Source organism: Eptatretus burgeri, chromosome 11 (assembly GCF_056783735.1).
Source record: "Eptatretus burgeri isolate ZD-2024b chromosome 11, Ebu_testis_v1, whole genome shotgun sequence".
Lineage (NCBI taxonomy): Eukaryota > Metazoa > Chordata > Myxini > Myxiniformes > Myxinidae > Eptatretus > Eptatretus burgeri.
This window is the reverse complement of record NC_140971.1, coordinates 67,762,112-67,789,161: the sequence shown is the minus strand read 5'-3', so window position 1 is coordinate 67,789,161 and position 27,050 is coordinate 67,762,112. Positions and strand designations below refer to the sequence as shown.

General features: G+C 41.2%; 1 protein-coding gene across 1 annotated transcript in view; it reads right to left on the bottom strand.

Annotated features, from left to right (window-relative positions):
• Positions 1-3,139: 3,139 nt before the first annotated feature.
• Positions 3,140-27,050, bottom strand: part of LOC147017282 (uncharacterized) — a 350,244-nt gene continuing 326,333 nt past the window's right edge. Inside the window, exons 90-103 of the mRNA XM_085847971.1 lie at positions 25,627-25,755; positions 25,035-25,178; positions 24,762-24,950; positions 23,009-23,138; positions 22,271-22,434; positions 21,818-21,980; positions 21,421-21,575; positions 16,426-16,500; positions 12,445-12,462; positions 8,728-8,845; positions 8,244-8,312; positions 6,180-6,448; positions 5,663-5,711; positions 3,140-4,745 (exon numbers count right to left, since the gene is read on the bottom strand). Coding sequence (XP_085704097.1) covers positions 4,456-4,745; positions 5,663-5,711; positions 6,180-6,448; positions 8,244-8,312; positions 8,728-8,845; positions 12,445-12,462; positions 16,426-16,500; positions 21,421-21,575; positions 21,818-21,980; positions 22,271-22,434; positions 23,009-23,138; positions 24,762-24,950; positions 25,035-25,178; positions 25,627-25,755 — 1,962 coding nt within the window. The 3' untranslated portion in view covers positions 3,140-4,455. The remainder of the gene's footprint in view (positions 4,746-5,662; positions 5,712-6,179; positions 6,449-8,243; positions 8,313-8,727; positions 8,846-12,444; positions 12,463-16,425; positions 16,501-21,420; positions 21,576-21,817; positions 21,981-22,270; positions 22,435-23,008; positions 23,139-24,761; positions 24,951-25,034; positions 25,179-25,626; positions 25,756-27,050) is intronic.

Below are 27,050 nucleotides of genomic sequence, written 5' to 3'. Positions count from 1 at the left end.
GCTGTGGGTCTTAAACTTCCTTATGACATTGTGTACGGTGGACACAGGAACATCAAGGTCTCTCAAGATGGACTTGTAGCTTTGAGATTGTCCATGCTTGGCGACAATCTTGTGTCTGACCTCCTCAGACAATTATCTGGTTTTCTTCCTTTTCTCCTTGCTCAATGCAGTGCACACAGTGACACAAAACAGCAGAATGCCTCTTTTTCTCCATTCAAACTGGTTGAATGAGTGATTTTTATATTGCAGGCACCTGCAACGCACCAAAGGTGAGTTCAATTCCAAAGTAAAGGAGAATCACCTGCTTCAAATGTAATTATTTCTCACAACTTCTAAAAGGTGTCAATAATATTGTCCAGGCCATTTTAGGATTTGTGTGTGGAATAAGCGAAGATTTAGTAAAAATAAAATTTCAGCTTTTTTTTTTGTTCCACTGCAAACCAAAGAAATACAAATGTGAATACAAAAAGATTTTAAAATTCCAACAATTTTCTGGAAGAAATGATTCATTATTTGAAAAGAAGTGCAAGGGCGCCAATATTTTTGGCCACGATAGTAACATGTGTCGTGACATTATACAATTTCCAAAAAAGTAAGAAAGGTAAACAGGCAGAAAAGGTATGAGGAAAAAAATAATGAAAAGGTTAAACATTCTCATGTTTATATTTTGAATTTATTTCACCTTCGTGAAATGGTTGATAATGTGAGCGAGCTTTTCATTTGATAACAAATGAATTATATTGTTGCGAACATTTGATTTTGAGTCATGTATTTTGAGATACTAGTGCATGCCCGTACGTGTGTGGCTGTACGTGCGTGGCCGTACATGCAAAAAAGTAAAAAAAAACTTTCAAACCGCGTGTCAGAAACAACAACCACACAGGCTGTTCCTTCGCTCTCGCATGCCCGTACGTGCAAAAAAACCCAAAAACTTTCAAACAACCACACAGGCCGTTCCTTCGCTCTCGTAAACGACGACTTGGATTGGGGCATTGTGTTTATCTATAAATGCGCATAAGAAATCGAGAAATTATTGGAATATATTGTCATCACCATCGGGAAGTAGTGCGTGCCCGTACGGAATGTTCACATGCATTCCATGAATTATCGCTTGCATTGAAGTAACAACTGCTGTCATACTTCCACACACAGAGTTAATTAAAATCAAAATTAAAATAAAGTTTACCTCCCTGTCTTTGCTTGCCATGACATTCGCTGCCATTGACCATTGCCACTCCTACGCCACGGTAACTAAGGCACCGATCGATCCCCATGGTAACCGGCACGGCACGTGACGTCATCGTCGGCCGGCCGCGCATTGGCCTATGCGAAGTTAAGTCCTCACTGTCCGGAAGTTCGCATATCGCAGTTACGATTATTCGCAATTTAGTTTTAATGGCCAATTATTCAATTAGCACCAACTTATTTTGCCTTTTCGCAATGTCATCACAAGGAAAAACACAAAGAGAAGAGGAGAAAAAAAAAAACCGTACGTGAAAAAAAAAACAAAAAAACTTTCAAACAACCACAGTGTTCCTTCGCTCTCGTAAACGACGACTGGATTGGGACATTGTGTTTATCTATAAATGCGCATAAGAAATCGAGAAATTATTCGAATACAGTAAGTCATCACTATCCGGAAGTCCGTACGTTGTAACCCGTAATGGGGAACGTGGCTGAGGATCTCTTCCCCATCGGCCACGCTGCAATGTGTCCTGTCATTGGTTTGGTAAATAAATGGCTATAACTTGGGAACCACTTGTCTGATTAATATCAAACCTTGAAAAGGCACATTCTCAGGTCCCCAGCAATATACCTGGCAAGTTTCAATGACATTGGACCAGTGGTTGTCGAGAAACAGCGGTGTCTGTCTGTCTGTCTGTCTGTCTGTCTGTCTGTCTGTCTGTCTGTCTGTCTGTCTGTCTGTCTGTCTGTCTCTCTCTCTCTCTCTCTCTCTCTCTCTCTCTCTCTCTCTCTCTCTCTCTTACACACACACACACATACACATACACATACACATACACATACACACACATACACACACACACACACACACACACACACACACACACACACACACACACACACGCACACACACACACACACACACACACACACACACACACACACACACACACACACACACACACACACACACAGCTGGAATTATAGATAGATGACAGTATCATTGCATTTAGCAAAGGATTTTTGAAATTTTGCAAACCACAATATCAGACCGTTTTGAATTGCGAGTTAACTGTTTGATCTTCTTACGTTATGGACCTGCTGTTCAGGGAGGTTCTAAGGGTAAATGTTGGAAACTTCAATGATGGACGGTGCCCAGGACGATGCCATTGAATTAAGCACTCACCAAGATGAAGGAACTATTGAGCTATCCATCTCTCTCTTCCCACCCAAACCAAGGCGAAGTTCTCTCCAGTCCAAAGTAAAGCTCTGCTCTCTCTTGTGATGGCAACACCCTTTTAGGCAGTCAATAGGCCTGAAAAACACCTCTTCTGCAGCACTGGATGACTGTGTTCACAGCCACACCATCACATTGAATGACTGACTGCCAGAGTATTCTATGGGGAAGTTTGAAGTTGACCACCGTTTTTTTTCAACCTCACGGCCTGATTCACAAAGTCGGAGCGAGAAAGGACCCACGACTTTCCAAAACTACGGCCAGGATGAACAACCAGAAAAGAAAAAGAGAAAGAGAGAAAGAAATTAGGAAAAAAAGATTAAGAAGGAAACAAGACACCTTGCAAATAAGAGGGGTTGGGTTATGTAGAGTTAATGGGGGTAATAAAGATTGTGGGCAAGAAGGGGGTGACATGGCGGTGCGGTGAGGTGCTCTGCCTGCTCGAATGTCAAGCAATGCACATCGAGTGATTTGCGATTAAACTTGTTTAGTGACGTCACCAAAATAAAATCTTTCACAACATTTTCTTTTTGAGAATCGATTATCTTTTTGAGAATCGAGAATCGACTCACTCCTTGCTGTGAGTTGTGTGTTAGCTCTCATACGAGCCTCGACCAAGGTATACAAAAAAAAAAAAAAAAAATCGATTCTATTTTTTTGGAGATTCCATTTGCAGAATCAATTGAGCAATAAAGTAAACAAACTGACAGGAAGTGCCTCGGTACCAAACTCAGTTTACTGTATGGCAATACTTAATTACAATTAAAAAAGGGGAATTATTACCAAACTTCTCACTCAAGCCATACAACTCCACACAGATGACATGGCACCTCTTCTCGACTTCCTATATGCACAAGAGGTTTTTATATCTGTGAATTTAAATAAGGACAATAATGAAACACCAATGGAAAGCACAGGAAATGCGTCCTTCCTTTTTAATGTGACGTCATTTTTGAGAAGCCATCCACACTGGCCACAGCTGTAATAAGTTGCAGTTGCAGCAATTTCACTTGGGGATTTATGTCAGGTTCAGGTCAAACATACCTCCATCGATAGGTGGTGGGAGGGGAGGTGGGGGGGGGAGGACGAGCATGAAGTATGGGAGATACAGCTTCACGATACACCTCCAAAACCTGGAACGGAATCACAGACTCGGTTCAGCACTCACTACATTGCTCGTGATGCCGCTACTCAAGATCCATCAAGTCGCATTGCATCGTTGAACTTCGAAATCGTCGTGTAAGATTTAAATAATCATTTCGCAAATCCTCTCCGAGTCGGTTGGTGCAATAAAATATGCAAATGAAAAACAAAATAAACTATAGCGAAAGCCTCGGCTGGGAATCGAAGAATTGCACGTGCAGCGAAGCTATCTATATATATATGGTGCATCCACATCCTGGTAGTTGTTGCACCGTCGACGTTTTTCAAATATGGTTCCGTGCTTTCACCACTCTCCCACGCTGCTCCTCAGTGAAGGCCACCTCGTGCTGCAGATTGTAAAAAGTGCTCTTGGGTTACGCATGCCCCATATGGCCTTGTGGAGCCTTGGACGAGTAAACAAATAAGCTGCTACACTTATACAGCAATACCTTTTTGCCTCTTGTTTTTTTTTTTATTATTATTCACATCCATTTTCAATAACGGTATTTATGCGGGGCACCTGAAGGATGCCTGTAAGGGTTATTACGACACTCATGCACAGGAGCTTCGTAAAGTTACGGAAGTGGTAGTATGCAGAAGTATGGACCGACGGTTGTACGGGTTGTTGCGAGTGACTTGCTAACCCAGGAGTTCGCACTACGTATTAAATAAGAACCAAAAAGATGATAAAAACGCATTAAACAGTTACCTTAGCAAAATACCAATAAGAACAAATCCTTCACGGCTTGCCGCCATTTTCACCTCATGGCACAGCTCGAGCGACATTTAGATGCAAATGCATTTCGCCATCATTCAGGACGAGCGGCACTTTTGGCAGAATTCAAAATGGCAGCAGCTAAGGGAGCATTTTTGTACCCTAGGTCTCGCCATTATCTCTTGAGGTTTCCACGAATTGGTGTGCTGTTGTTTTTCGAGGCCTTGGACGGCGTTGGGATCTTGGACGGTTTTCCTGGAGCCCTTGCGTTTGAGCGTGTAGTGAGTCGGCCGATGGAGCGTGCGTCGACGCTCGTCTCCGTTGTCTCAGAGTAGTGAGATAACATGTCTGACACATCCATGTCCGAGGCATCGCTGCCGCGTCGACTGCTCGCGTGACTTCCAGGTCGGCTCCCGGCCTGACTCCCGGCTCGGCTTGGCGGTCGACTGCTCTTCTTGAGAGATTCTGTGGGTGTTCACGTGGACAGGAAAAATAATCATCTGAGTCTGCAATTTGGAAAATCATTTACGTGTACAATATTCTAACGGATATTGCAAAGCAAATGAGATGCAATTTCCGTTTGCCACTAAAAGCAATTCAAACTGTATTTTTTTTTTCCTTTCACCAGGTTCAAAAGAGCCTGAAAAGGAAGAGGAAAAGGATCAAAAGTGAAAATCGAAGAGGAAGAACGAAATCTGAAAATTATATCGAAAGTTATGCTTGTTCAAATCTTCACTATGTATAGATTTCTGTGGAATTTATATTTCATGCAAATTCTTTAAAACAAAGACAACCTTCTTCTTTTTCATGGAACCCGTGCCTGGAGGTGGCACCGTTTGCAGCTGTGCCACAGATGCAGTGCCCCCTTTAGGTTAGAGCAGGAATTTGGAATTTGTTCAGGGTGTCGGCAATAGCTCGCCTCCTCTTCACGGAGGACACTGCGGGATCTTTAACGTCCACCAACTAATGCCGGTGGACAGGATGCCCAGTTTAAAATCTATTTGAGGGACGGCACACACACACACACACACTGATGTCTCGGTCTGTCTGTGAAACACCAAGGTGGTTGTTTATTTTGCTGGGTCGGGATTCAAACGCAGGCTTAACAGCTCAGTGGCGAGTGTGCATACCTACAGTATATGCTATCCTGCCAGACCCACACAGACCATACAGTTTATCAATAGCATTCCAAGTAAATGACCATTTTTGATCCCAATATAGTTTGATATATATCTTTGGCTGTAACTCAAAGCAATATGGTGATAAGTGTATGGATTACAATTGTTGGGAAGGCTTCAGTGTATAAATCCTCCTGCTCTGAACCACTCCAGTGAGTATACCTATGCATGTAAGTACGATGGAAGTAATGGGACATAACCTACCTGTGATGAAGCCTGGTTGTTTCAGCTTGCTCGCATGGACTGGAGTGCTCTGCAATAGGATGATGAATGTGATTCAGATATCATCAGTTACCCCACACAATAATCCAACCATTGGTGGATGAAACCAATCAGAAAAACTCAGAACAGAATGGAACAGGACAAGAGAAACACAATGGAAAGTGGGCAAACACACTAACAGTGTGGTAGAGGGACACAACAGAGGGACACTTTGAGGAACAGTGGGCGAGGGGAGGAAGGAGAAAGTAAGGGGATGAGAATTGTCACTGTAATCATCATTTCCAATCATTTAAAGTGACTCCGATCTGTTAGAATATGTCAGAAAGAGCCATCGATCCATTGTATATAAGTAGTGATGGAGTTGATGTGGGGAGAGGGCGTGGAGGGGGAGGGCTATAATTGAGTAACATAGAGAAAAGGAAGAGGAGAAAAGAATAGAGGGGAAAAGATTCAACAAAAATATATTGGCAGTCATATCACAAGCAGTGTGTAAACAAACCTTGTTGCCATTGGTGATGGCAGGTGAGCTTGGTGCAGAGGCTGTGGTAACAGAGTTGTTGTTATTTCCAGGAGAGTTGACGGTAGCAGTCGTGGCAATGGCCGTGGCATAGCTGCTGTAGCTCGGACTAGTGGCAGTGCGTGTCGGCGAGGTTGGCCGCGAGTTGGGCCGGGAGCGCCGCCCTTTAGACTTGAATGGTGCCATCGACTGACTCATCCCCTCACCAAGGATGAATTTCTCTCGAAGCTCAAGGTTTGTCCTGCCCCTGGCTGCAGGTAGAGAAATTGCGGAAATGAACATGCTATGAGATGCGATGAGCGTGTCTGTGAGGTGCACAATGGCGTGCGCATGAGGCCGTCACCGTGTGTGTATAGAGTAACGTGGTGCCGAAAGAACAGACTTGTACTATAGCTAAGAGGAGAGCGTGGCCATTCGGGCAAGCCTTCATGATATGCACTGAGATGAAGCGGTGGTGGCAAACAAAACAGCTGTGGTTGGCTGCAGTTCGAGTTCAAGAGAAAATTAAAGAAGAGAAAGAAAAGGAACGAAACTTCGGGAAAGCACTGTGTGAAGAGCTCTGCTCATTTTAAAAGCATGTTGAGAGGCAATAAAAGGCAGTGACAATGAGAAGCTCAATAGCTTTCTTATTGCTAAGACTGCCAGGAGGAAAACCAATGACAAGGACAAAGTTTCAGCAGCAGTTGAGTTCAATCACTTGTAGTACATATTTCGAGGATTTGTCAAAAAGGGAGCTCTATTGCTTCATACCTAGTTTGGAAAAGCAAAGTACCTCCTGGCGTTCTATCATTGCAATTGTTTGAGCTCCGGTGCAGTCAGAGTTTGGAAAATTTGGAATATTAGTAGCTTTGGAACAGGCCAGTGGCATGAGAATAATTAATGAAAAAGAAAAGGTTGCTGTATTTGGTCAAGGTCGACCAAATGGTGGCACACAGAATTTAACATCACTCAGTTGAAGGTGACCCACTGTCGATGTGATCACAAACGGTTTTGGCAATGATGTTTATGAAAGACCAGCAGGAACCCACACACTGGTGGCTGCCAAAGGATGCCGAATATTGGATGGACATATATTGCATATTCCACCATTGCATATGGTCTTTGCCTAGTGGTCTTTGAAACCCGTATGCATGGAATAGTTATCGATGATGGGACTATGGCTGCATTCGTTATCGCTGAGTCATACCTGTCTGAGATCTGAAAATATAAGGATTTTTGGAAACCAGGTAGTTTATAACCAAATCCTTTGTCTGGAAGATAATCATGCCCACAGTTTTCTGACAGATTCATGGAGAGCAAGAGGATCATGCATGTTGGCATCCACAAATCTCTATTGATCTTATTTCTGCCCCAAAAGCTCCGATGAAACAACTGTCAAATGGATTATGAAAACAAGGCACATGCACTTGAAATGGAGTCGGCACCCGTGCAGGTGTCACTCCATATGTAACTGGTTTCATGCAGCTTTGGGTTTTGTACCCCTTTCAAAGGAAACCAATTAAAAACTGGCTTTGCAGGCATTAACGAATTTTCCCAATTCTTTGGAAAATATTTTCTACCAACATATTGATAATTAAATGGATAAGTTAAAACACAATACATTCAAGGGTCCACCCCCCTATTACATACTGTAGGTAAATATGGCGGAATTAGCAACGCCTCCTTGAACTCCAATGCATTGCAGACTGTCCGCTTCCCTTCTCTTTATTCTTATCTTCCCCCAACCTTCTTTCCCTTCCCATCCAACTTCTCTGAAGAACCTCCTTTCTCAATGCTCTCATCCTCTTTTCTGTTCTTGTTTTAAATTTTAATTTCGTCAATTTAAAGCCTCCCCTCTTTATAAAGCTGCAGTCATCCGAAGTTTGCGGCCTCACATCAGTTATTAGTATGACTATAACAGAAATTACATATCCCTGTGAAGCTGATCATGCGACCTTTCCATCATCCGCTCCTCTGGCCGTTCTCAAGCAAAGTGATCAAACATGGGCCTTCAGAAGCAGCAAGCACAGTGGGCGCAACACAAAGGAGAGGCAAGTAAGTGCTAACCTATTAAAACTTGACCAGTTTTTGTGGGGCTATTGTCCCAGTTGATGAGTTTGACCCCGTAGTGATGGACTGGAAGGGGAGAGGAAGAGGGAGACAAACAGCAAGGGAGTGACAGAGGGAAAGATGGTGGTTTGTTAAGGTAAAAATTGGAGGGAAAAAAATTAAGAGAAAAAGTGGAAGGGTAAAGGTTCTAGATCTGGAATAATGGTGCAGTAAATTCATCCCGGTTGTAAATGGTAAAAAGGGTATGATGCAGGTAGTGATGGAGGCAAAGCCAAGTAAAAATAAAATAAAAACAATGGTATGATTGTGAGGAAAGCAATTTGACCAAATAAAATCATAAACAACCATTTCCAAAACAAGTGTGGATTTGGACATCCACACTTCCGGAAGCCACCAATAAAATTAACTTGACACAACCCATCACACTCGGATATCGTAAATCATGAGGACCGAATGGCGAAGCTACAAAGAACAGACTTACCTCGACATGGGTCATTCTTTACGAGGAATTCGTCAAGGGCCATCCAGCCTCCGCCGACGCGCACCATCACCGTGCTGCGCAGGATTCGTACCAGGCGTAGCTGCTGTGAATCGCCAAACTGTATCGGGGGTCGAGGAATAAATAAGGTGTCTTCATTTCTTGTTTGCCTTTATAAAGCTTAGGTGCACTACTGGTATTTTGTTTAAATTTGTCTGGTCCTCAAATTCTCTTAGTCTCGTATAAAGTATACAAACTGTACATTGCCAGTCAACAGGGTGATCCATGATTAAGTTCCTATTTTAAATAAAATACTCTGTTGTTATTTTCGAGCATCAATATTTTTTTTTGTTTGAAAGCTTGTTTATTGCGATATATGTATGTATGTTTGTATATGTTTGTATATATATATATATATATATATATATATATATATATATATATATATATATATATATATATATATATATATATATATTTGTTTTCAGATCAGATTGATCCATTATGTCCGAGCGATTAACTGTTGTTTGAAGAGCACAAATTGCTACATGGTATGAGGTTTGGAAGTTTGCAATTGCAGTTCAAAGATTGTGGTGGCAAGAAATGGGAAAACATGCTACTTGGGGTCCAAAAGCGATGATGAATGTCACCAAAAGCTTACAACTGGTTCGGTCAAGGACGTAAGAAGATCAGGAAGACATTCCACAGTGAGATCAACAGTGGAAAATTGCCCAAACCATCGCATCGATGTTCAGCAGCGAATTCAGTTGAAAATGTCAAACGATTGGAAAAAAAATGTTCCAAGGATGCAGAAGCTGATGTTGAAATTTGATGTTCATAAATTGAAACAGCAATAAATGGTGTTTGGGAGAAAATATTTTGGTGTTTTGTTTGTATTAACATCGTGTGGTATTTTTGGTTCACGAGTCAGTAAGTGACCACTACTGGTTCACGAGCGCCAGCCAGAGTGACCACTATATTCGTTATGTGTGTGTGTGTCCGTCTGTCTGTCCCGAGCATAGCTCCATGGGTTTTGATCCGATCCTGATAAAATTTGGGTGGGAGGTTTGTATCATGATCTAGTTGTGTTTTCCTGAGAATGGGCGTGCTGCACCAATTATGGGCAGAGCCACGCGCAAAAAACATGTGTTTTTAGGGGGTAGCCAGTTTCAAGTTACATCTTCTCCGAGGGGGTTTGTTGAATGTGGCAGGGGTTTCAGTATTTGGTTAGCCCAATGGCACCTGCATAGCCCCACGGAGCTCGATTTTTAATTTTCGTCCCAAGGTCAAGGTCACAAGGTCACGAACTTAGAAAATGTCAAAAAAAATCAATAAATTGGCCATCGAGCTCCTAGGGTTTTCAAGTGTTGGTTCAAAAGTCAGTAAGTGACCACTATATTCGTTATGGGTGTGTCTGTCTGTCTGTCTGTCCCGAGCATAGCTCCGTGGGTTTTGATCCGATCCTGATAAAATTTGGGTGGTAGGTTTCTATCATGATCTAGTTGTGTTTTCCTGAGAATGGGCGTGCTGCGCCCATTATGGGCGTTGCCATGCCCCAAAAAACATGTTTTTAGGGGGTAGCCGGTTTCAAGTTACATCTTCTCCGAGGGGGTTTGTCGAATCTGGCAGGGGTTTCAGTATTTGGTTAGCCAAATGGCACCTGCATAGCCCCACGGAGCTCAATTTTTCATTTTCGTCCCAAGGTCAAGATCACAAGGTCACAAACTTAGAAAATGTAAAAAAATAAATAAATTGGGCATCGAGCTCCTTGGGTTTTCAACTGTTTCGAATGAAAGTTGGTATGCAAGTAGTGCTCTTCGAGTACTACAACTTTTGGTTCACGAGTCAGTTAGTGACCACTATATTCGTTATGGGTGTGTGTCTGTCTGTCTGTCTATCCCGAGCATAGCTCCGTGGGTTTTGATCCGATTTTGATAAAATTAGGGTGTGAGGTTTGTATCATGATCTAGTTGTGTTTTCCCGAGAATGGGCATGCTGCGCCCATTATGGGCAGAGCCACGCCCAAAAAACATGTTTTTAGGGGGTAGCCGGTTTCAAGTTACATCTTCTCCGAGGGGGTTTGTCGAATCTGGCAGGGGTTTCAGTATTTGGTTAGCCAAATGGCACCTGCATAGCCCCACGGAGCTCAATTTTTCATTTTCGTCCCAAGGTCAAGATCACAAGGTCACGAACTTAGAAAATGTAAAAAAATCAATAAATTGGGCATCGAGCTCCTTGGGTTTTCAACTGTTTCGAATGAAAGTTGGTATGCAAGTAGTGCTCTTCGAGTACTACAACTTTCATTATTTACGTTTTTCCCGATTCCCGCCAGTTTGCCCGTGGCGTCCCCTCGAAGGTCAAAAAATAAAAAAGGCGAACCGTGTACATTGCTTGTGAATCATCGCTGTCTCCAGACTTGTCTATATTTAAAAAAGGGGACTTAATTATCGATCAACCTTTGGAAAAGCAATGCCACCTAAAAATCTCTTAATAAAAATAACTAGACCGAAGTCGATGGCACGCCATCGCAAATCCCCAAGCTTCTATTCCCACCGAAAGCAAAGTTGAAAGATGGCAAAAAGTTCCACCAGGAATGACCCATTACCAAATTTTGAGTTTTATTTCTTTTTCCCCAATTTGATCCCTGTTACCCTAAGCCCCCACCCCCTGGGGCATAAACCGGGGGTCAAATCCAAAATCTCGTTACATACTTGATAACGGTGTCCTTCCTGAAGAATAGACAAGCTATCACCAACACCCCGATGTTTATTGCATATGCAAGGTTTCATTAAAAAATGTGCCTGTCATTGCATTTTTTGGTATTTGACCCTTTTACCCACCCAAGGGGGCAGGGCCAAAATGATACTGATCTTGCACCTTTGTGCCATGTGGTGATTATACCAACCAAGTTTGGTGAATTTCTACCAAACCGTTTAGAAGGAGATAACGTGAAGGATGGACAGACAGACAGACAGACAGACACAGCCGATTACAATAACCCCTGGTTTTCTTTTTTCAAAAAAGCATGGGGATAATAATAATAATAATAATAATAATAATAATAATAATAATAATAATACTAGAGGGAAGTCAATGGCGCGCCATCAAAACTCCCCACGCTTCCCACCTTAAGCAAAGTTGAAAATGACAAAAAGTCCCACCAGGCTTGACGCAATATCAAATTTCGAGTTAAATTTTTTTCTCCATTTTGACCCGTGACTCCAAGTCCCCACCCTCTGGGGCATGAACCGGGGTCAAATTAAAAAAAAACGTTTCAAATTTCAAGTGTCTCCCAATGTTGATTGCATATACAATGTTTCATTAAAAAAAATGTGCGTGTAATTGTATTTTTCGGTATTTGACCTTTAAACTCCACCCCAAGAGGAGAGGTGGTGGGGTGTCCAAATTGATACTGCTCTTGCACCTTTATGCCATGTGGCGATCATAACTACCAAGTTTGGGAATTTCTGCTCAACTGTTTAGGAGATAGCGTGACAGACAGACAGACGAAGCAGATTACAATATCTTCCCCATTTTTTTTTAAAGTGTGGGCATAATAATAATAATAATAATAATACACTTTGACAGTATTATCTAGTGTGATGTACAAATTCCAAGACTATGTCATCATATTCATGGCAAGTGTTCAAAGGAAGGCATTTGTTAAGAATAAAAAGCTTTTGCTTGACAGAGGGTGAGGGTGAGGTAGGCATCTGGTACCTGATTTCCCAGGAAAAACTTTAGGTGTTACGTCCGCAAGCATGGACAAGGCAATTGAAAAGGAGACAGGAGAATTGGGTTAGTGCTTGAGGCCACGGTCATAGACATCTTACCACATAACAAATTTGCACCCTTCATCTGCACGTAACAACAACAACAACAACACCTTTCAAACTCAAAGTACCCCTTTTCATCCCATATTCTAAGCCTCTTCAGCAAAATGTCATTGTGTGGAGACCATTGTTTAGTCTGAATAACACTTCCACTTGATTTATTATCCTGTTAAAGTTTTACAACATCATGTTTAAGTTTAAAGAATAATTTAATCACATTTTTTATTCAACGTTGGACAGATGAAACAGGTTTGCTTAAAACAAAGACAGTATTTTTGGGTTTTGCGGGCAAGGTGATTCATTAATGTGTGTGTAGTTCCTCGGATAGACGTTAAACTGGGTGCCCCGTCTGTCGGAATTAGTGGGTGGACATCAAAAATCCCACGGTGTCCTTCCTGAAGAATAGACGAGCTATCACCAGCACTCTGAACAAATTACAATTTCCAGCTCTAATAAACAGGGACACTGCATCAGCAGCTTAGTCATGCCCCAGGCAAATGTGCTGCATATGAAAGAAGAAGAATTCTTAATGAGTATTTAATGAAGCGATGATTAATCACTTTTTGCATCTTCTGCATGTCCGACTGTTCTCCAGAAAGGTACAGAATGAGTTCACAAGGCAATTCCCATTTCCATGCGCAATACCAATGGCAAGTGCATGCATATGATAAATATTCTTCTCCATCTTACTCATCCTTCAAACTGATTTTATATCAAACGATGGAAGGAATAAAATTGCTGTGGCTGTGCATTCCTGGACCATGCTCTTCATATCATCATAGTCTTGGAATCGAAGGTGGCAAGGTGGTCAATCATAGGATGGCTGCCAAGACGAAATACTTCACAAACGTGTTCTTCCTTTCACCGAAGAACCATGCGTTGCCATAAACCCTAACAGCTCTTTTAAAACCTTTCTATTCACTCGTACACCTTTCTATGAGTACCATCATATCCAATAATCATTCTGTATGGATTTCCATGACTTTCATCCCATCAAAGGGGAAAAATAACTAAATAATAAATAAATAAACAAAAAAATCGAGCAACCAGACGTTGTTATACTTTGCTATATACAGTTAAGGGCACTGCCATTTTGCTTTTAATTATGCGTGTGTCCGCAAAACTACCCGTTTGCTCATCTTCTGCAGGCTCAGGATGCATGTGCCCTCTGCTATATTTTTGTTTTACCCTCTTTCGTTTGAGAAGAAAGAAAGGAGACCCTTTACGCTGTACTCATTCACTAACCCTCGTACTTCGGTTGAGATGTTGATGCAAAATTTGTGGAGCACTTTGGTAAAAGGGAACTTGTTGAGGAGATAGGAATTTCAGCCAAGGTTTCCACTATAGAAGCCATAAATACGATATCTTGTCCAACATTTGGTAATCAGAGATGATGCATTAATTTGGACAAATGATGTGGAATGATCAGTTTTGGTGCAAGGAGTTTCACAAAAAAAATAAAAACACCTTTCAAATTTCTCTTCTTCATCACACAACATACTCTCTGGCACACCTGTTACAGACACTTACATATAGCCAGGTGGGAGGTGTGCCAAAACTATGCACCGACAATGAGATAACACTCCTTACCTGAAGCATCACTCAACAGTTGATGTGTGAATACCACGTGAGACAGTCCGTGCCTGACCAAACAATGACATTTAGTTTCTCTCCGGAATTGTACGATGACGTAAATACGGTGACAAAGCGTGGGGAGTCTGGGGGTTGTACGCCTGTAAAAAACGTAGTGCAGGTGTCCAAAAGCAAACACACGGTGCACAGAACTCATGTGCAGAGCACAAGGGGAAAACATTGCTTCAACCTGATTTGGTGTCGCACATGATGGCCTCCGAAGCTGTCCGGTTTAGGTTAGATTTCTGACCCGAATATAAGCAGTTATATTAATGGTGATTCACACACAGGGCACTGCATTGCAAAGTACACCGTCCCTTGGATAGACGTTTAGCTGGATGTCTCATCTGCTTGAATTAGGCGGTCTGCGAGCATCCTCAGAGGAATTACATATACTAGAAGCACCCGCTCCCTATGGCAGTGGAGAGGAGGGTTATGTTATTATCCTTATTCAAGTGTGTAATTGAAAATACCTCTCGCTGTGTAATTCAAAACACCTCACAACACTGGAAAACGTGGGAACAGGAACATTGTACTGTAAAGGGTGGGTGCCAGTGGGGGTGGGGGGGGGGCGGAGGGGAACTTGTAATACCTTCTCCAAGCTAAAGGAGGCGCTACACAATACACATTCATATAGAGAATTTTCCTTTCCTCCCCCTTGAAATAGGCAATCTAGAAATGCAAGTATTATCATATTGCAGGAGAGCATTCGCTCCAGGGAGGGTCGTAAAACTGCTCTCATGTGCACCAATTGACAAACTGCGTATGCATCTACATAACGTGTATGCATTGCAACATGGAACCCTGAGGGCCATATAACCACAGTAAGGGACGGATGGGTTATTTGGTAGTGCAAAAAATAAAGCAGAACAAAAAATAACAATACAAAATAATAATAAAATAAATCACACCCATGTCTGAAGAAAGTGGATCACTTTGGTATTTTTAATATGAAATAGGCAAAGCCAAGAAACAAATGAAACCCATAACAATTATCCTTTAGAACCCCCTTTTAGAATTACCCTTGAGAATTACCCTTTGGAATTACCTTTTAGAGTTACCCTTTAAAATTACCCTTTAAAATTACCCTTTGGAATTACCCTTTAAAATTACCCTTTAGAATTACCCTTTAAAATTACCCTTTAAAATTACCCTTTAAAATTACCCTTTAAAATTACCCTTTGGAATTACCCTTTAAAATTACCTTTTAGAATTACCCTTTAGAATTACCCTTTAAAATTACCCTTTAGAATTACCCTTTAAAATTACCCTTGAGAATTACCCTTTAAAATTACCCTTTAGAATTACCCTTTAAAATTACCTTTTAGAACTACCCTTTAAAATTACCTTTTAGAAGTACCCTTTAGAATTACCCTTTAGAATTACCCTTTAAAATTACCTTTGAGAATTACCCTTTAAAATGACCCTTTAAAATGACCCTTTAGAATTACCCTTTAGAATCACCCTTTAGAATTACCCTTTAAAATTATCTTTTGGAATTACCCTTTAGAATTACCCTTTAAAATTACCTTTTAGAAGTACCCTTTTGAATTACCCTTTAAAATTACCCTTTAGAATTACCCTTTAAAATTACCCTTTAAAATTACCCTTTAGAATTACCCTTTAGAATTACCCTTTAGAATTACCCTTTAAAATTACCTTTTGGAATTACCCTTTAGGATTACAGTTTAAAATTACCCTTTAGAATTACCCTTTAAAATTACCCTTTCAAATTACCTTTTAGAATTACCCTTTAGAATTACCCTTAAAAATTACCCTTTAGAATTACCCTTTAAAATTACCCTTTAGAATTACCCTTTGGAACACCTGAGAACCCTTTAGAATTAAACTTGGTGGGTTAGAAAAGTTCTTCTTTTTCATTTTTGATGGATGGATGGAAGGAAGGACATACCTAAACACTGAATTGGCTTCACTGCTTAAAAATGTACATCTTGGTATCAGTGGTGGAGATGCAGAGATAAGGGCGATATAAACCTGTATATTATGAAAATATAAACCTGTGTATTATGTAGATATAAACCTGCATACAAGTCTTCATTTCCCATCTTTCCGCACATATCGGAGCCCCATCTTCAAATATTAACTGTTAAAATCTCAAATGATAAGAGATCTTGACAAGACAGGTTCCTCGTATATTACCTGAAGTAACTTCATTGAAAACACAAATGAGTTTACTCGAACCCATTCCGAAATGAGGAGAAACCCCGGACCTCACCCGGTATTTGTTGTCCCCGATCTGTTCCACTTGGAATCGCTTCGGACAACGACACTTCGACACCTGCCTTGTAACCTGCACATCAATTCAAGGAAATCTTTCACAAAATAAAATTTTCACCACACCTTTATACCTTTGTTTTCACAATTTGTTTTCCTTGTCATCAGAAAAGCAAAGTATAAATCACCATCTTGATTTATTGACATTCTCCAGTGAGAGATTTGCTGTCCAAGTTTTTATTGCAAACACAGTGATCAAATAAAAATCTAAAATATAAAAGGAACTTGGTCTCAGCGTGCCTGCGTAGTCCGTCCCTACACGCGTCTGTCCGGCAACAACTGTCCTGCAGGGGATACCGGTAATCAAGCAATAACACTACCCCTTACACAATCGGCAGCACAGCATGCGTGTATGTGCGCACCACAATACGCATAAACAAGCATACACACAGCATATAACATTCTGCACATAAACGCATGCAACGGTACGATACGAGGTTAATTTAAATTAAAACAAAAACTCTTCATCCTTCATCTTCCTCTTCACTTATAATAATGGTGAGTCTCATTCAATCCTGTTTCTCATATAGATTAGATTCAGAAAAACGGTTGCTGTGTTCAATGTTCCATTTTATTCATATAACAATCATATATCACCCTATCAAACAGTGATTATGCCTGGTGTTGGCTTAATGGTTAGTATGGTGGGCTTGGGATCCTTGGGTCCTGAGTTCAAATCCTGCTCAGCTGTTCAATTAATTCCAAGTGGGGTTAACTCGGCCTGTCATCCTTCCGAGGACAGCAAAATGAGTGCAAGCATGCTGGTATATGGTGTCGGAGTGGCGACTCATCCAGGATTGTGTCCAATCACCAAGGAGACTGCTGAGGCAGTACCAATGCTGTGCACAGAGTTTGGTCCCAATGGATGGATGGATCAAACAGTATTTCTGATTGTACACCGCCTTTAAACTATCCCAAAGCATGTTGCTCAACTTACAACACAGGTGAGAAAAGGATACAGCCAAAAAAGCAGCTCATTTAAATAATTTATTCACCCGATTTTTATCATTCAGGTGCCAGGCAATTTGTAAACAGTATGCTAAAAATGCCAACATAATTAGAACAGCTACGGGCAATGCCGGGAACCCTTTCTTGTAATAAGTTAAAAAGAACAAACATTTAAGTTATTTATAAGGCTTGTAATACACAAGCAAATAATTTGAACTCAAATTGGACTAGGCTTCACGAATCCAGCATCTGTTTACTTGATGTTGTTCTTTTGGCTGACAAAACTTTTTTCCATCCCGTGTTTGTTTATATTTTCGGTCTATGGAAAGATCATCGAGATAAAAAAGACAAGTATATAAAAAACTGGCAGGCTGTAGTGGCATTGTCATCCATCGAGATGGAGAAAATACGAAGCTGGTCAATGAGTTGGAATTTATGAATGAATGCTTCCAAATCCCCCACACCGTCTCTCTGTCAGTCTCTCCCTCCACGTGTCTCTTTCCCTTTCTCTTTCTCTCCACCTCTCTCTCCCTACCTCTCTCTCTCTACCTCTCTCTCTGCCCCTCTCTCTCCCCCTCTCTCTCCCCCTCTCTCTCCCCCTCTCTCTACACCTCTCTCTCTCCCCCTCTCTCTACACCTCTCTCTCTCTCTACACCTCTCTCTCTCTACACCTCTCTCTATCTCTCTCTCTCTCTCAATCTCTCTCTCTCTACCCCTCTCTCTACACCTCTCTCTCTACACCTCTCTCTCTACACCTCTCTCTCTACACCTCTGTCTCTACACCTCTCTCTACACCTCTCTCTCTACACCTCTCTCTCTACACCTCTCTCTCTACACCTCTCTCTCTACACCTCTTTCTCTCTCTCTCTCTCTCTTTCTCTCTCTCTCTCTCTCTCTCTCTCTCTCTCTCTCTCTCTCTCTCTACCTCCCCCTCCACTTCTCACTCTCCCTCTCTCTACCTCTCTCTCTACCTCTCTCTCTCTACCTCTACCTCCAGTTTACCTTTGCAGTTAACAACTGGCAGAGGTGCAGTCTTTGAAGGTCATTTGATAAACAATCTAGCATTAACTTTTCTTGGCCAATCACGTATCCAATTAAGCTGGCATCCAAGACAGGGAGGCACCAGGCTGGCAATCTATGCCTTCTTACCATCCTCATATCTAAGCAATCCAAATAAATTTCTCATTTATATTATTTTGTTCCCCTTTTTATCATCTGTTGAATAGCATCCCAGAGTCTGTCAATCATGGCCTTTTATCCATTCTTTTAAAATGCAAGCCATTACCATCTCTGCCTGGTGTGGCTTAATGGTTAGGGTGGTTGTCTTGGGATCCTAGGATCCTGAGTTCAAATCCCACTTGGCTGTTGAATTAATACCAGGTGGGGTTGACTCTGCCTGTTATCCTTCCAAGGTTGGCAAAATGAGTTCCAAGCAGCCAACTTGCTGGTGTCCTGTGTCGGAGTGGTGACCCGTCCAGGATTGTGCCCAATAGCCAAGGAGACTGCTTTGGCAGCACCAATGCTCTGCACAGAGAATGGTCCCAATGGATGTGTGGATGGATGGATGGATCACAGTCTCATGTTATGCCCTATTCCCATTCCCGATCTCTCCTATTCCCAGTGACTCTCCTCCCGCGTCCCCCTGCGATTTTCCACATTTGCCCTGTTTGTCAATTCATCCAGTTCTGCTTAAATGTTCCTTGTCTACTCAACCCTAATTCTGTTCCTCAGTACCCTTAACCTCAAGATTCCTGTGAAGGTAATACATCATCAACTTGTCCAGCAAAGACATTATCAGATGTGGAACTTGAGAAAGACCAATATATAGGTCAACTGGTCAACAGTTTAAACTGGTCAAAAGTTTTAGAACACCACCATTTTTCCAGTTTTTACTGAAATTTAAGTAGTTCAAGTCCACTGAAAAACCTGAAATGGTACAAAGCTAAGCGGTAAACTGCCAGAGTTAAAAAAAAGTTTAGGTTACCAAAGACTGAAAAATAATGTAAATTTCAGAGTTGTTAAAAAAGGCCTTTTTCAGAGAACAAGTAATGGGTAAACAACTGCAGCTGTTCTGCAACAATGGAAGTAAATTAAGCCTTGAAAGTTGATGCAAACAATTCCTACAGGTGTCCCAACTTTTGTTGATTAGTTACAAACCCTCTATCTGTATAAAAGCAGTGTTGAAACAGATTGTGTTGCTCCACCCTCTGAAAGATTATTTGGACAATATTGCACTGCAGGAAGTAGTATATTGCTATCATAATGGCGAGAAAAAGACAATTAACAAAGGAAGACAGACAGACCATTATAACCCTTAAAAGTGGAGGTCTTTCCTTCAGAGAAATTGCAAAGGAAGCCAAGGTGTCAGTGAGGGCAGTTTCCTGCACCATCAAAAGGCACTTGGAAACTGGAGGAAACTCTGACAGGAAGAGGTCTGGCAGCCCCAACACAATCAGAAGACAAGTTTCTGAGAGTCAACAGCTTGCGTGATAGGCGGCTCACAGGACAGCAGCTTCAAACGCAGCTTAACACTGGTCGAAGTAAGGAAGTCTCAGTTTCAACTGTGAAGAGAAGACTTTGAGCTGCAGGTTTGACAGGCCGAGTGGCAGTAAGAAAGCCATTGCTGAGATGGCAAAATAAGAAAAAGAGGCTTGTCTGGACCATGAAGCACCGCCAGTGGACTACTGAAAACTGGAAGAAGGTCTTATGGACCGATGAATCAAAATTTGAAATCTTGGTTCATCACGCAGGGTTTTGGTATGCCATCGAGGAGGTGAAAGGATGGTTCCTCAGTGTGTGACACAAACTGTCAATCATGGAAGAGAAAGCCTGATGATCTGGGGCTCTTTTGCTGGATCCAAAGTCGGCAACTTGCACAGAGTGACTGGCACCCTGAACCAAAAGGGCTAACACAGCATTTTGCAGCGCAATGCAATACCCTCTGGTCTACGCCTAGTTGGTCAGGGGTTCATCCCCCAGCAAGATAACGACCCAAAAACATACTTCCAGGCTATGTCAGAACTACCTTAGAAGAAAAGAACAAGACCAGCTTCAAGAAACAACAAGAAAAGAACAAAACAAAAGGCTTCAAATCATGGAATGGCCAGCACAGTCTCCAGAATTAAACCCCATCGAGCTGGTTTGGGATGAACTGGACAGAAGGGTGAAAGCAAAGCAGCCAACAAGTGCAACACATTTGTGGGAACTTCTGCAACAGTGTTGGGAAGAACTTTCTGAACAATATTTGATTTCCATTGTAGAAAGAATGCCCCGAGTATGTTCGGCTGTTATATCTGCTAAAAGTGGCTACTCTGAAAGGTCAAAAATTTCGATTACATTTTGGTCAACAAAACGATTCCATGATTTCCCTTTTTATCTGCAATTGTTTGTTCGTTCTATGCTTTAATTTCAGAGTACATTGAAACATTAAACTGCTTAAATTTCAGTGAAAACTGGAAAAATGTGGGTGTTCTAAAACTTTTTGACCGGTAGTGTAACTCTACTTCTTAACAAAAAGGTGGTGAGATTTACCTATTGGAGAGGATGAGTTAATATTGACTACCGATACTGAAAAATATTAAATCAAGAGAGACCTTAACCATTGGAAAAATATTTTTAGATTCAGGTCTTTAGAAGCTTCCATGAATTTTTCATTTTGAGTCCAGTGAACCATGTGTCCACTGATGCATAGAAAATCCTGAAGATGTCCATTTTATTCTATTTACGAGAACTGCCAGAAAAAAGCACCCTGGGTTATTTCACAACTGTATCACACATGAAAAAAAAATTCTGTTCAAATCCATCACCAGGCCAGGAGTTTGCATCCACAGTCATTATATCCTGGGAGTCACACGTCCAGGCAGAAATGTTGATGAAAATTGCAATGTATGAGAGAAGCTGCAATAAAAATCAATAAAACAAATCCAAAAATGAATTGACAATCAAATGGCTTTCCACATTCCACACCCTTCCGAATGAATCAACTCACCTCGTCCTCGATCTTATCAGCATCAGTGAGTGGGCGGTAAGCATCCTTATTTGGGTGCAGCGCTGCCACAAACTCATAGTAATCCATACAGCCATCCCCATCCTTGTCAAACTCATCTGCGACTGCACTCATCTCCAGTCTATTTGTTGGAAATTCTGTTTGGGAAGAGGGTAGGTTACAGTGACTCAAAAGGACTCAACTTTAAGAATTTTTTTCCGGTGGTTGAACCAGGGCCAATCAGATTCCTTTCATTCAGAAGACAGCAATTAAGCATATACTAATCGTATTCCTATGGTTTGCACTGAAATTAGTTACAGTGAAAAACACGTAGCTCTCGGATGTCCATGTTAAGTCAACCTGAAATAATGGCCAGACTCCTGTCAATGACCATACTTACTCGATGACAAGATGCCTTCGATGAACTCCTGTCGGGTAATCTTGCCATCCTGATCCTTGTCGATCCTCCGGAAGAAATCCATGACGCGGGATTTCTTGTGGTTCATCCAGCGCATGTAGTGCTTCCTCCACACATCAAAGTCAAAGTTTGCGAACTCCTTGAGCTGCAGCAAAATGGTAACATGCTGTCAGAGGAGTCCCTGATGTCATCAGTATAGCTCAGTGACCTCTGATGATCAAATGAGCAGAACATTCAAAATATGTAACTTCAAGAACAGCAGCTTGTTGGTCAATCCACAATCCCTATGCCTTCCCAGAAAGGTGAGACAAAATTATTTGCACAGCCTTAAGCACATATACTCACTGGGAATTAATTCATGGTCAAAGATTAAAAACAAATTCCAAATCAATCACAAAGTCTCACTTTGCTCAAGAACTGTAAAAAAAAAAGTACCTCCGTTAAGTGATCGAGTTCGTCTTGTAGCTTCCGCTGTCGATCCCAAGCCATGAGCCAAACCTGCCTCCATTTGTTGAATAACAGGTTCACCCTTGGGTTCTGCATCTCCAGTGGCACAGGGCCAGGTCCAGGTGTTGGGGCTGATGTGCCACTTCGCTTCTCTGTGTGGTAGGTTTTATGTAAGAGTAAGAGCGAGGGGGACATGTTAGAAGTTTCAGGGTGTTGGAGAATTGTTTATGAACTTGAAACTGCTAATACACCTATTTGGATTTAATAGAATCACTTGCTTAAAAAAAAAAACAGGTAACTAATTACAAAAAAACCATTGCCAATCATTTCGATCAAATGTTTGATGATCAAAGGAAGGCTTAAGAGATAGATGTACCCTTTTAAAAATTTGGTTAAAGGGACGGATGGCATTGCTTTATAGGCAGCATTTTAATGCTACCACAAGTTGCTGTTGAAGAGTCCATCGTTAAGTGTGGACAAGCACCGCCTGGAGGCCAGACTAGGCAGGCCAAGCAGGTTGCTTTCTCCATTATATCATTAGTAATTTCATAGCAATACAGTATATTAATCTAATAGTGAGAGGAGCTTGGTTTCAACAAACGGAGAGCCAAGTTCCTGAATATTGCTGTTTGCAGTCCAACAACCTCTGGGATACCAGTTCAGTTTATTGGCACTCAGCCAACCTACCCTCTGTAACTTTTACCTTTCCATCATACCCACACTTACTAACGCGGCCCCTGTCAAACAATGGGATCTGCGTTGTGCTGGAGGACTGCTCGTTTGCTGGTTTCCTCTTGAATGTCTTCGTCAACTTGTCCACATCTGGTTGTTTCTGTGTCATCTCCTCCATGAAGGTCTAGGGGTGTGGGGTACTGCTCAGTGCACAGTAAGTGACTCTTCTATCACAAGCCATATGAAGTTCAACAGTTGTCACACACGTTAATATCATAAAGTCAACGGATTCTTATGTTATTATACTGACTGCATATTTTCTTTAATCTTAAAAAGGTGTCTATGAAACACTAAATAATGAATGTACCTCGGTCGTGTGCTTTTGATACGATCTGGCACCCCATCCTGCTCACTAAACTCTCTTCTTATGGTATCCAAGGCCATCTCCACTCATAGCTCAGAGACTTCCTCTCCTGTCGCAGCCAACGTGTGACCCTAAATGGAGTTCTCTCATCCCCTCTTCCTGTCCAGGCTGGAGTTCCTCAAGGCAGCGTTCTTGGCCCTGTTCTTTTTTCTGGTTTTCATCAATGATCTCTCCGACTGAAAAATCCTCTTTATCTCTTTGCTGATGACTCCATCCTCTGCCGTACCATCTGTCATCCCTCAGACCAGCAAGCCACAGCTTCTTCGCTCACTGCAGATCTGGGTAAAATCGCAAACTGGTCCAACATGTGGAACATGTCTTTCAATCCAGACAAATCTCATACTCTCACTATGTCTCTCCAAAAGGACCATCTGGAACCCCCCCTCCCCATCCACTTTCTCAACAATCCTCTTGAAGAAGTCCTTTCATTCAGCTTCTGGGTCTCACTATCTGCCATGATCTTTCCTGGGAAAGCCACATTTCCAAGCTGGCCTCAAAAGCCAGTCACAGACTGAGCATCCTCCATCGTACAAAGTCCTTCCTTGGCACACCTGAGCTCCTTACGAGATACAAAGCTTTCATCTACAGCCTGATGGAGTACTGCTCTCCTCTATGGGCTGGTGCTCCTGCCTCTCACCTTTCTTGGCTTCACGATGTGGAGACCAAGGCTTTTAGGATCATTGGTATCTCCCGCGATGAGGCAGAGTCTTTGGGTCTTTCATGCTCTCACCGCAGGCAGGTTGGTGGTCTTTCTGTCTTCCACTGTCTCCTCTCCGGCCTCGCCCTCCCCCACCCCCCCCCACTTTGCGATTTTGTCCCCACCATATTTCCACAGGGCGCTCAAGTTCCACCAGCAACCCCCTTCTGCTAAAACTACTAAAATCAAGAATCACTGTTCATTTTCAGTCTTTCATTCCTTTTTTTCCTGCCTTTGGAATAAACTCCCACACTCTCTTCAATCCCACTCTTCCCTTCAGGTCTACCAAACAGCTATTCACTACCACCTCTTATCTTCCCCATCCAAATCCTCGAACTTTTCTACCCCCATTAATCCACCCCAAACCCATCCTCCTTCAACTTCCCTTCCTGAAAAACCCTGTAGTGTAAGGACCTGAAAGTCCCTGTAGTGTCCATCTTGTTTACCCCGTGTACCCTGCCCCATCCCTCTCCCTTCCACAGATCTCCTAATGTCTCTGTGCCCTACTGTTTTGTGCTTCCCTCTCCCACCCCTCTTGTCTCGTGCTCTCCTTGTTGTACGTTCTGTGTGTTATCTCTTATACGAGCGTCGACAGTATTTACAAAAAAAATAAAAAAATAAAGCAATATGAAAGAGAGGGTGCAGCAAAGTAGACAATACAATTGTGCAAGAACCATTAACTTCACCTGATGTTCTATTATCAAAGCTTTGACATCTTCCAGCTCTTCAGGCATCGGCTGCAAGTCCCTCTGGCAAAGGGTCTCCTCAGCCCGTTGCAGCCAGCCAAGAAGGCAGTCCATAAGCTGTGCATTGGTGAGCAACTCTGCTAAGAAAGCCTCCAGCCTTTGTTGGTGCTGCTTAGCCCATGCCATAACCTGCAAAGCATCCACAGTTATCATTTTGACTATTACCAATCACCCATTGAAGTTAGCATCGTTCCGGCTGCTGAGGTAACTGACCTCCTCAAAACGAGCGCGGATGATGGTCAACCAATGTTTAACATTGGTGATCGCGTCCGGATGGCTGACAGCAAGGATAGATTCCCCTATTGTGGTGGCGTGGTTCAAGTCAGCCAGACGTTCCTCAAGCTTCTTCATGAATGTCTGTCGATACAGAGTGCCAGTGACATTTGTGTGTGAACAAGAGTTCAAACAAGCATTTAATAGATTAGGGTGAGAGATCTGACTGTAACTAAAGTATTACTATCGGTAGGCAGGCCGTTGTCTTAAAAGTCAGGAGCCATTTCCACGACATCATTGTCAATTGAGATGATATATTTTGGAACATATACGTTTCACTCTAATTTTTGAATGGCAAGGCAACCACAATAAGCTACAAAATGGATTTGGATGGAGTCAATTTATTCGCGTCATTCAAGTCCTTTGTCCCTGTGACAGAGCACTTCGGAGATTCTTCAGCAATGCAAAAAACGATCTTCCATTCCAAAGACGATTGCGGAAGATGATTTAATGAGGTAAGTGAAGTACATTTTCTCTGCCACCTTCTAAAATACCGGCAAACAGTTGACCAACACAGGAAAAGTCTCCAAACCTGGTGTTGTTCCATCAGGCCGCAAAGCGCCTCCTCATCGTCAGGCAACACACCATGAAAACGAAGCGTCTGTTCTGCCTCAGCTAACCACTCAAGCAGTGAGTGTACAGCTGTGTGGAACACCTCAGCCTGGGATGAGGAGCAGGAATGCATAGCACTGAAGGAGTAGAGCAACTGTCTGGGTTAAGGTCAGTGTGAGGGTTTATCTGATAATAGTGAAGCTTCCATCAGGGTCATTGTCATTGTGGTATTTATTGCAGGGTGTCATTGCATTTTCAGGAATTTTACCAAAAATAATTAACCAACAGCTTGATCATACTAAAATACACAATTTGGTGTCTATATGTATGTATGTATGTATGTATGTATGTATGTATGTATGTATGTATAAATGTATGTATGTATAAATGTAAAAATGTATGAATGTATGGATAAATGTATGTATAAATGTATGAATGTATGTATAAATGTATGTATAAATGTATGGATAAATGTATGTATAAATGTATGAATGCATGTATATATGTATAAATGTTCGTATGTATGTATGTATAAATGTAAGTATAAATGTATGTATGTATGTATAAATGTATGAATGTATGTATAAATGTATGAATGTATGTATATATGTATAAATGTATGTATGTATGTATGTATAAATGTATGTATGCATAAATGAATGAATGAATGTATGTATGAATGTATGTATAAATGTATGTATGTATGTATAAATGTATGTATGTATGTATAAATGTATGTATGTATGTATAAATGTATGTATGTATGTATGTATGTATGTATGTATGTATGAATAAATGTATATATGTATAAATGTATGTATGTTTGTTTGAATGTATGTATGAATGAATGTATGAATGTATGTATGTATGTATAAATGTATGTATGTATGTATGTATAAATGTATATATGTATTAATGTATGTATGTTTGTTTGAATGTATGTATGAATGTATGTATGAATGTATGTATGAATGTATGTATGAATGTATGTATGTATGAATGTATGTATGTATAAATGTATAAATGTATGTATGTATGTATGTATAAATGTATGAATGTATGTATGTATGTATGTATAAATGTAAGTATAAATGTATGTATGTATGTATAAATGTATGAATGTATGTATATATGTGTAAATGTATGTATGTATAAATGTATGTATGTATAAATGAATGAATGAATGTATGTATGAATGTATGTTGTATGTATGTATGTATAAATGTATGTATGTATGTATAAATGTATGTATGTATGTATAAATGTATGTATGTATGTATGTATGTATGTATGTATAAATGTATATATGTATAAATGTATGTATGTTTGTTTGAATGTATGTATGAATGAATGTATGTATGTATAAATGTATGTATAAATGTATGTATGTATGTATGTATAAAT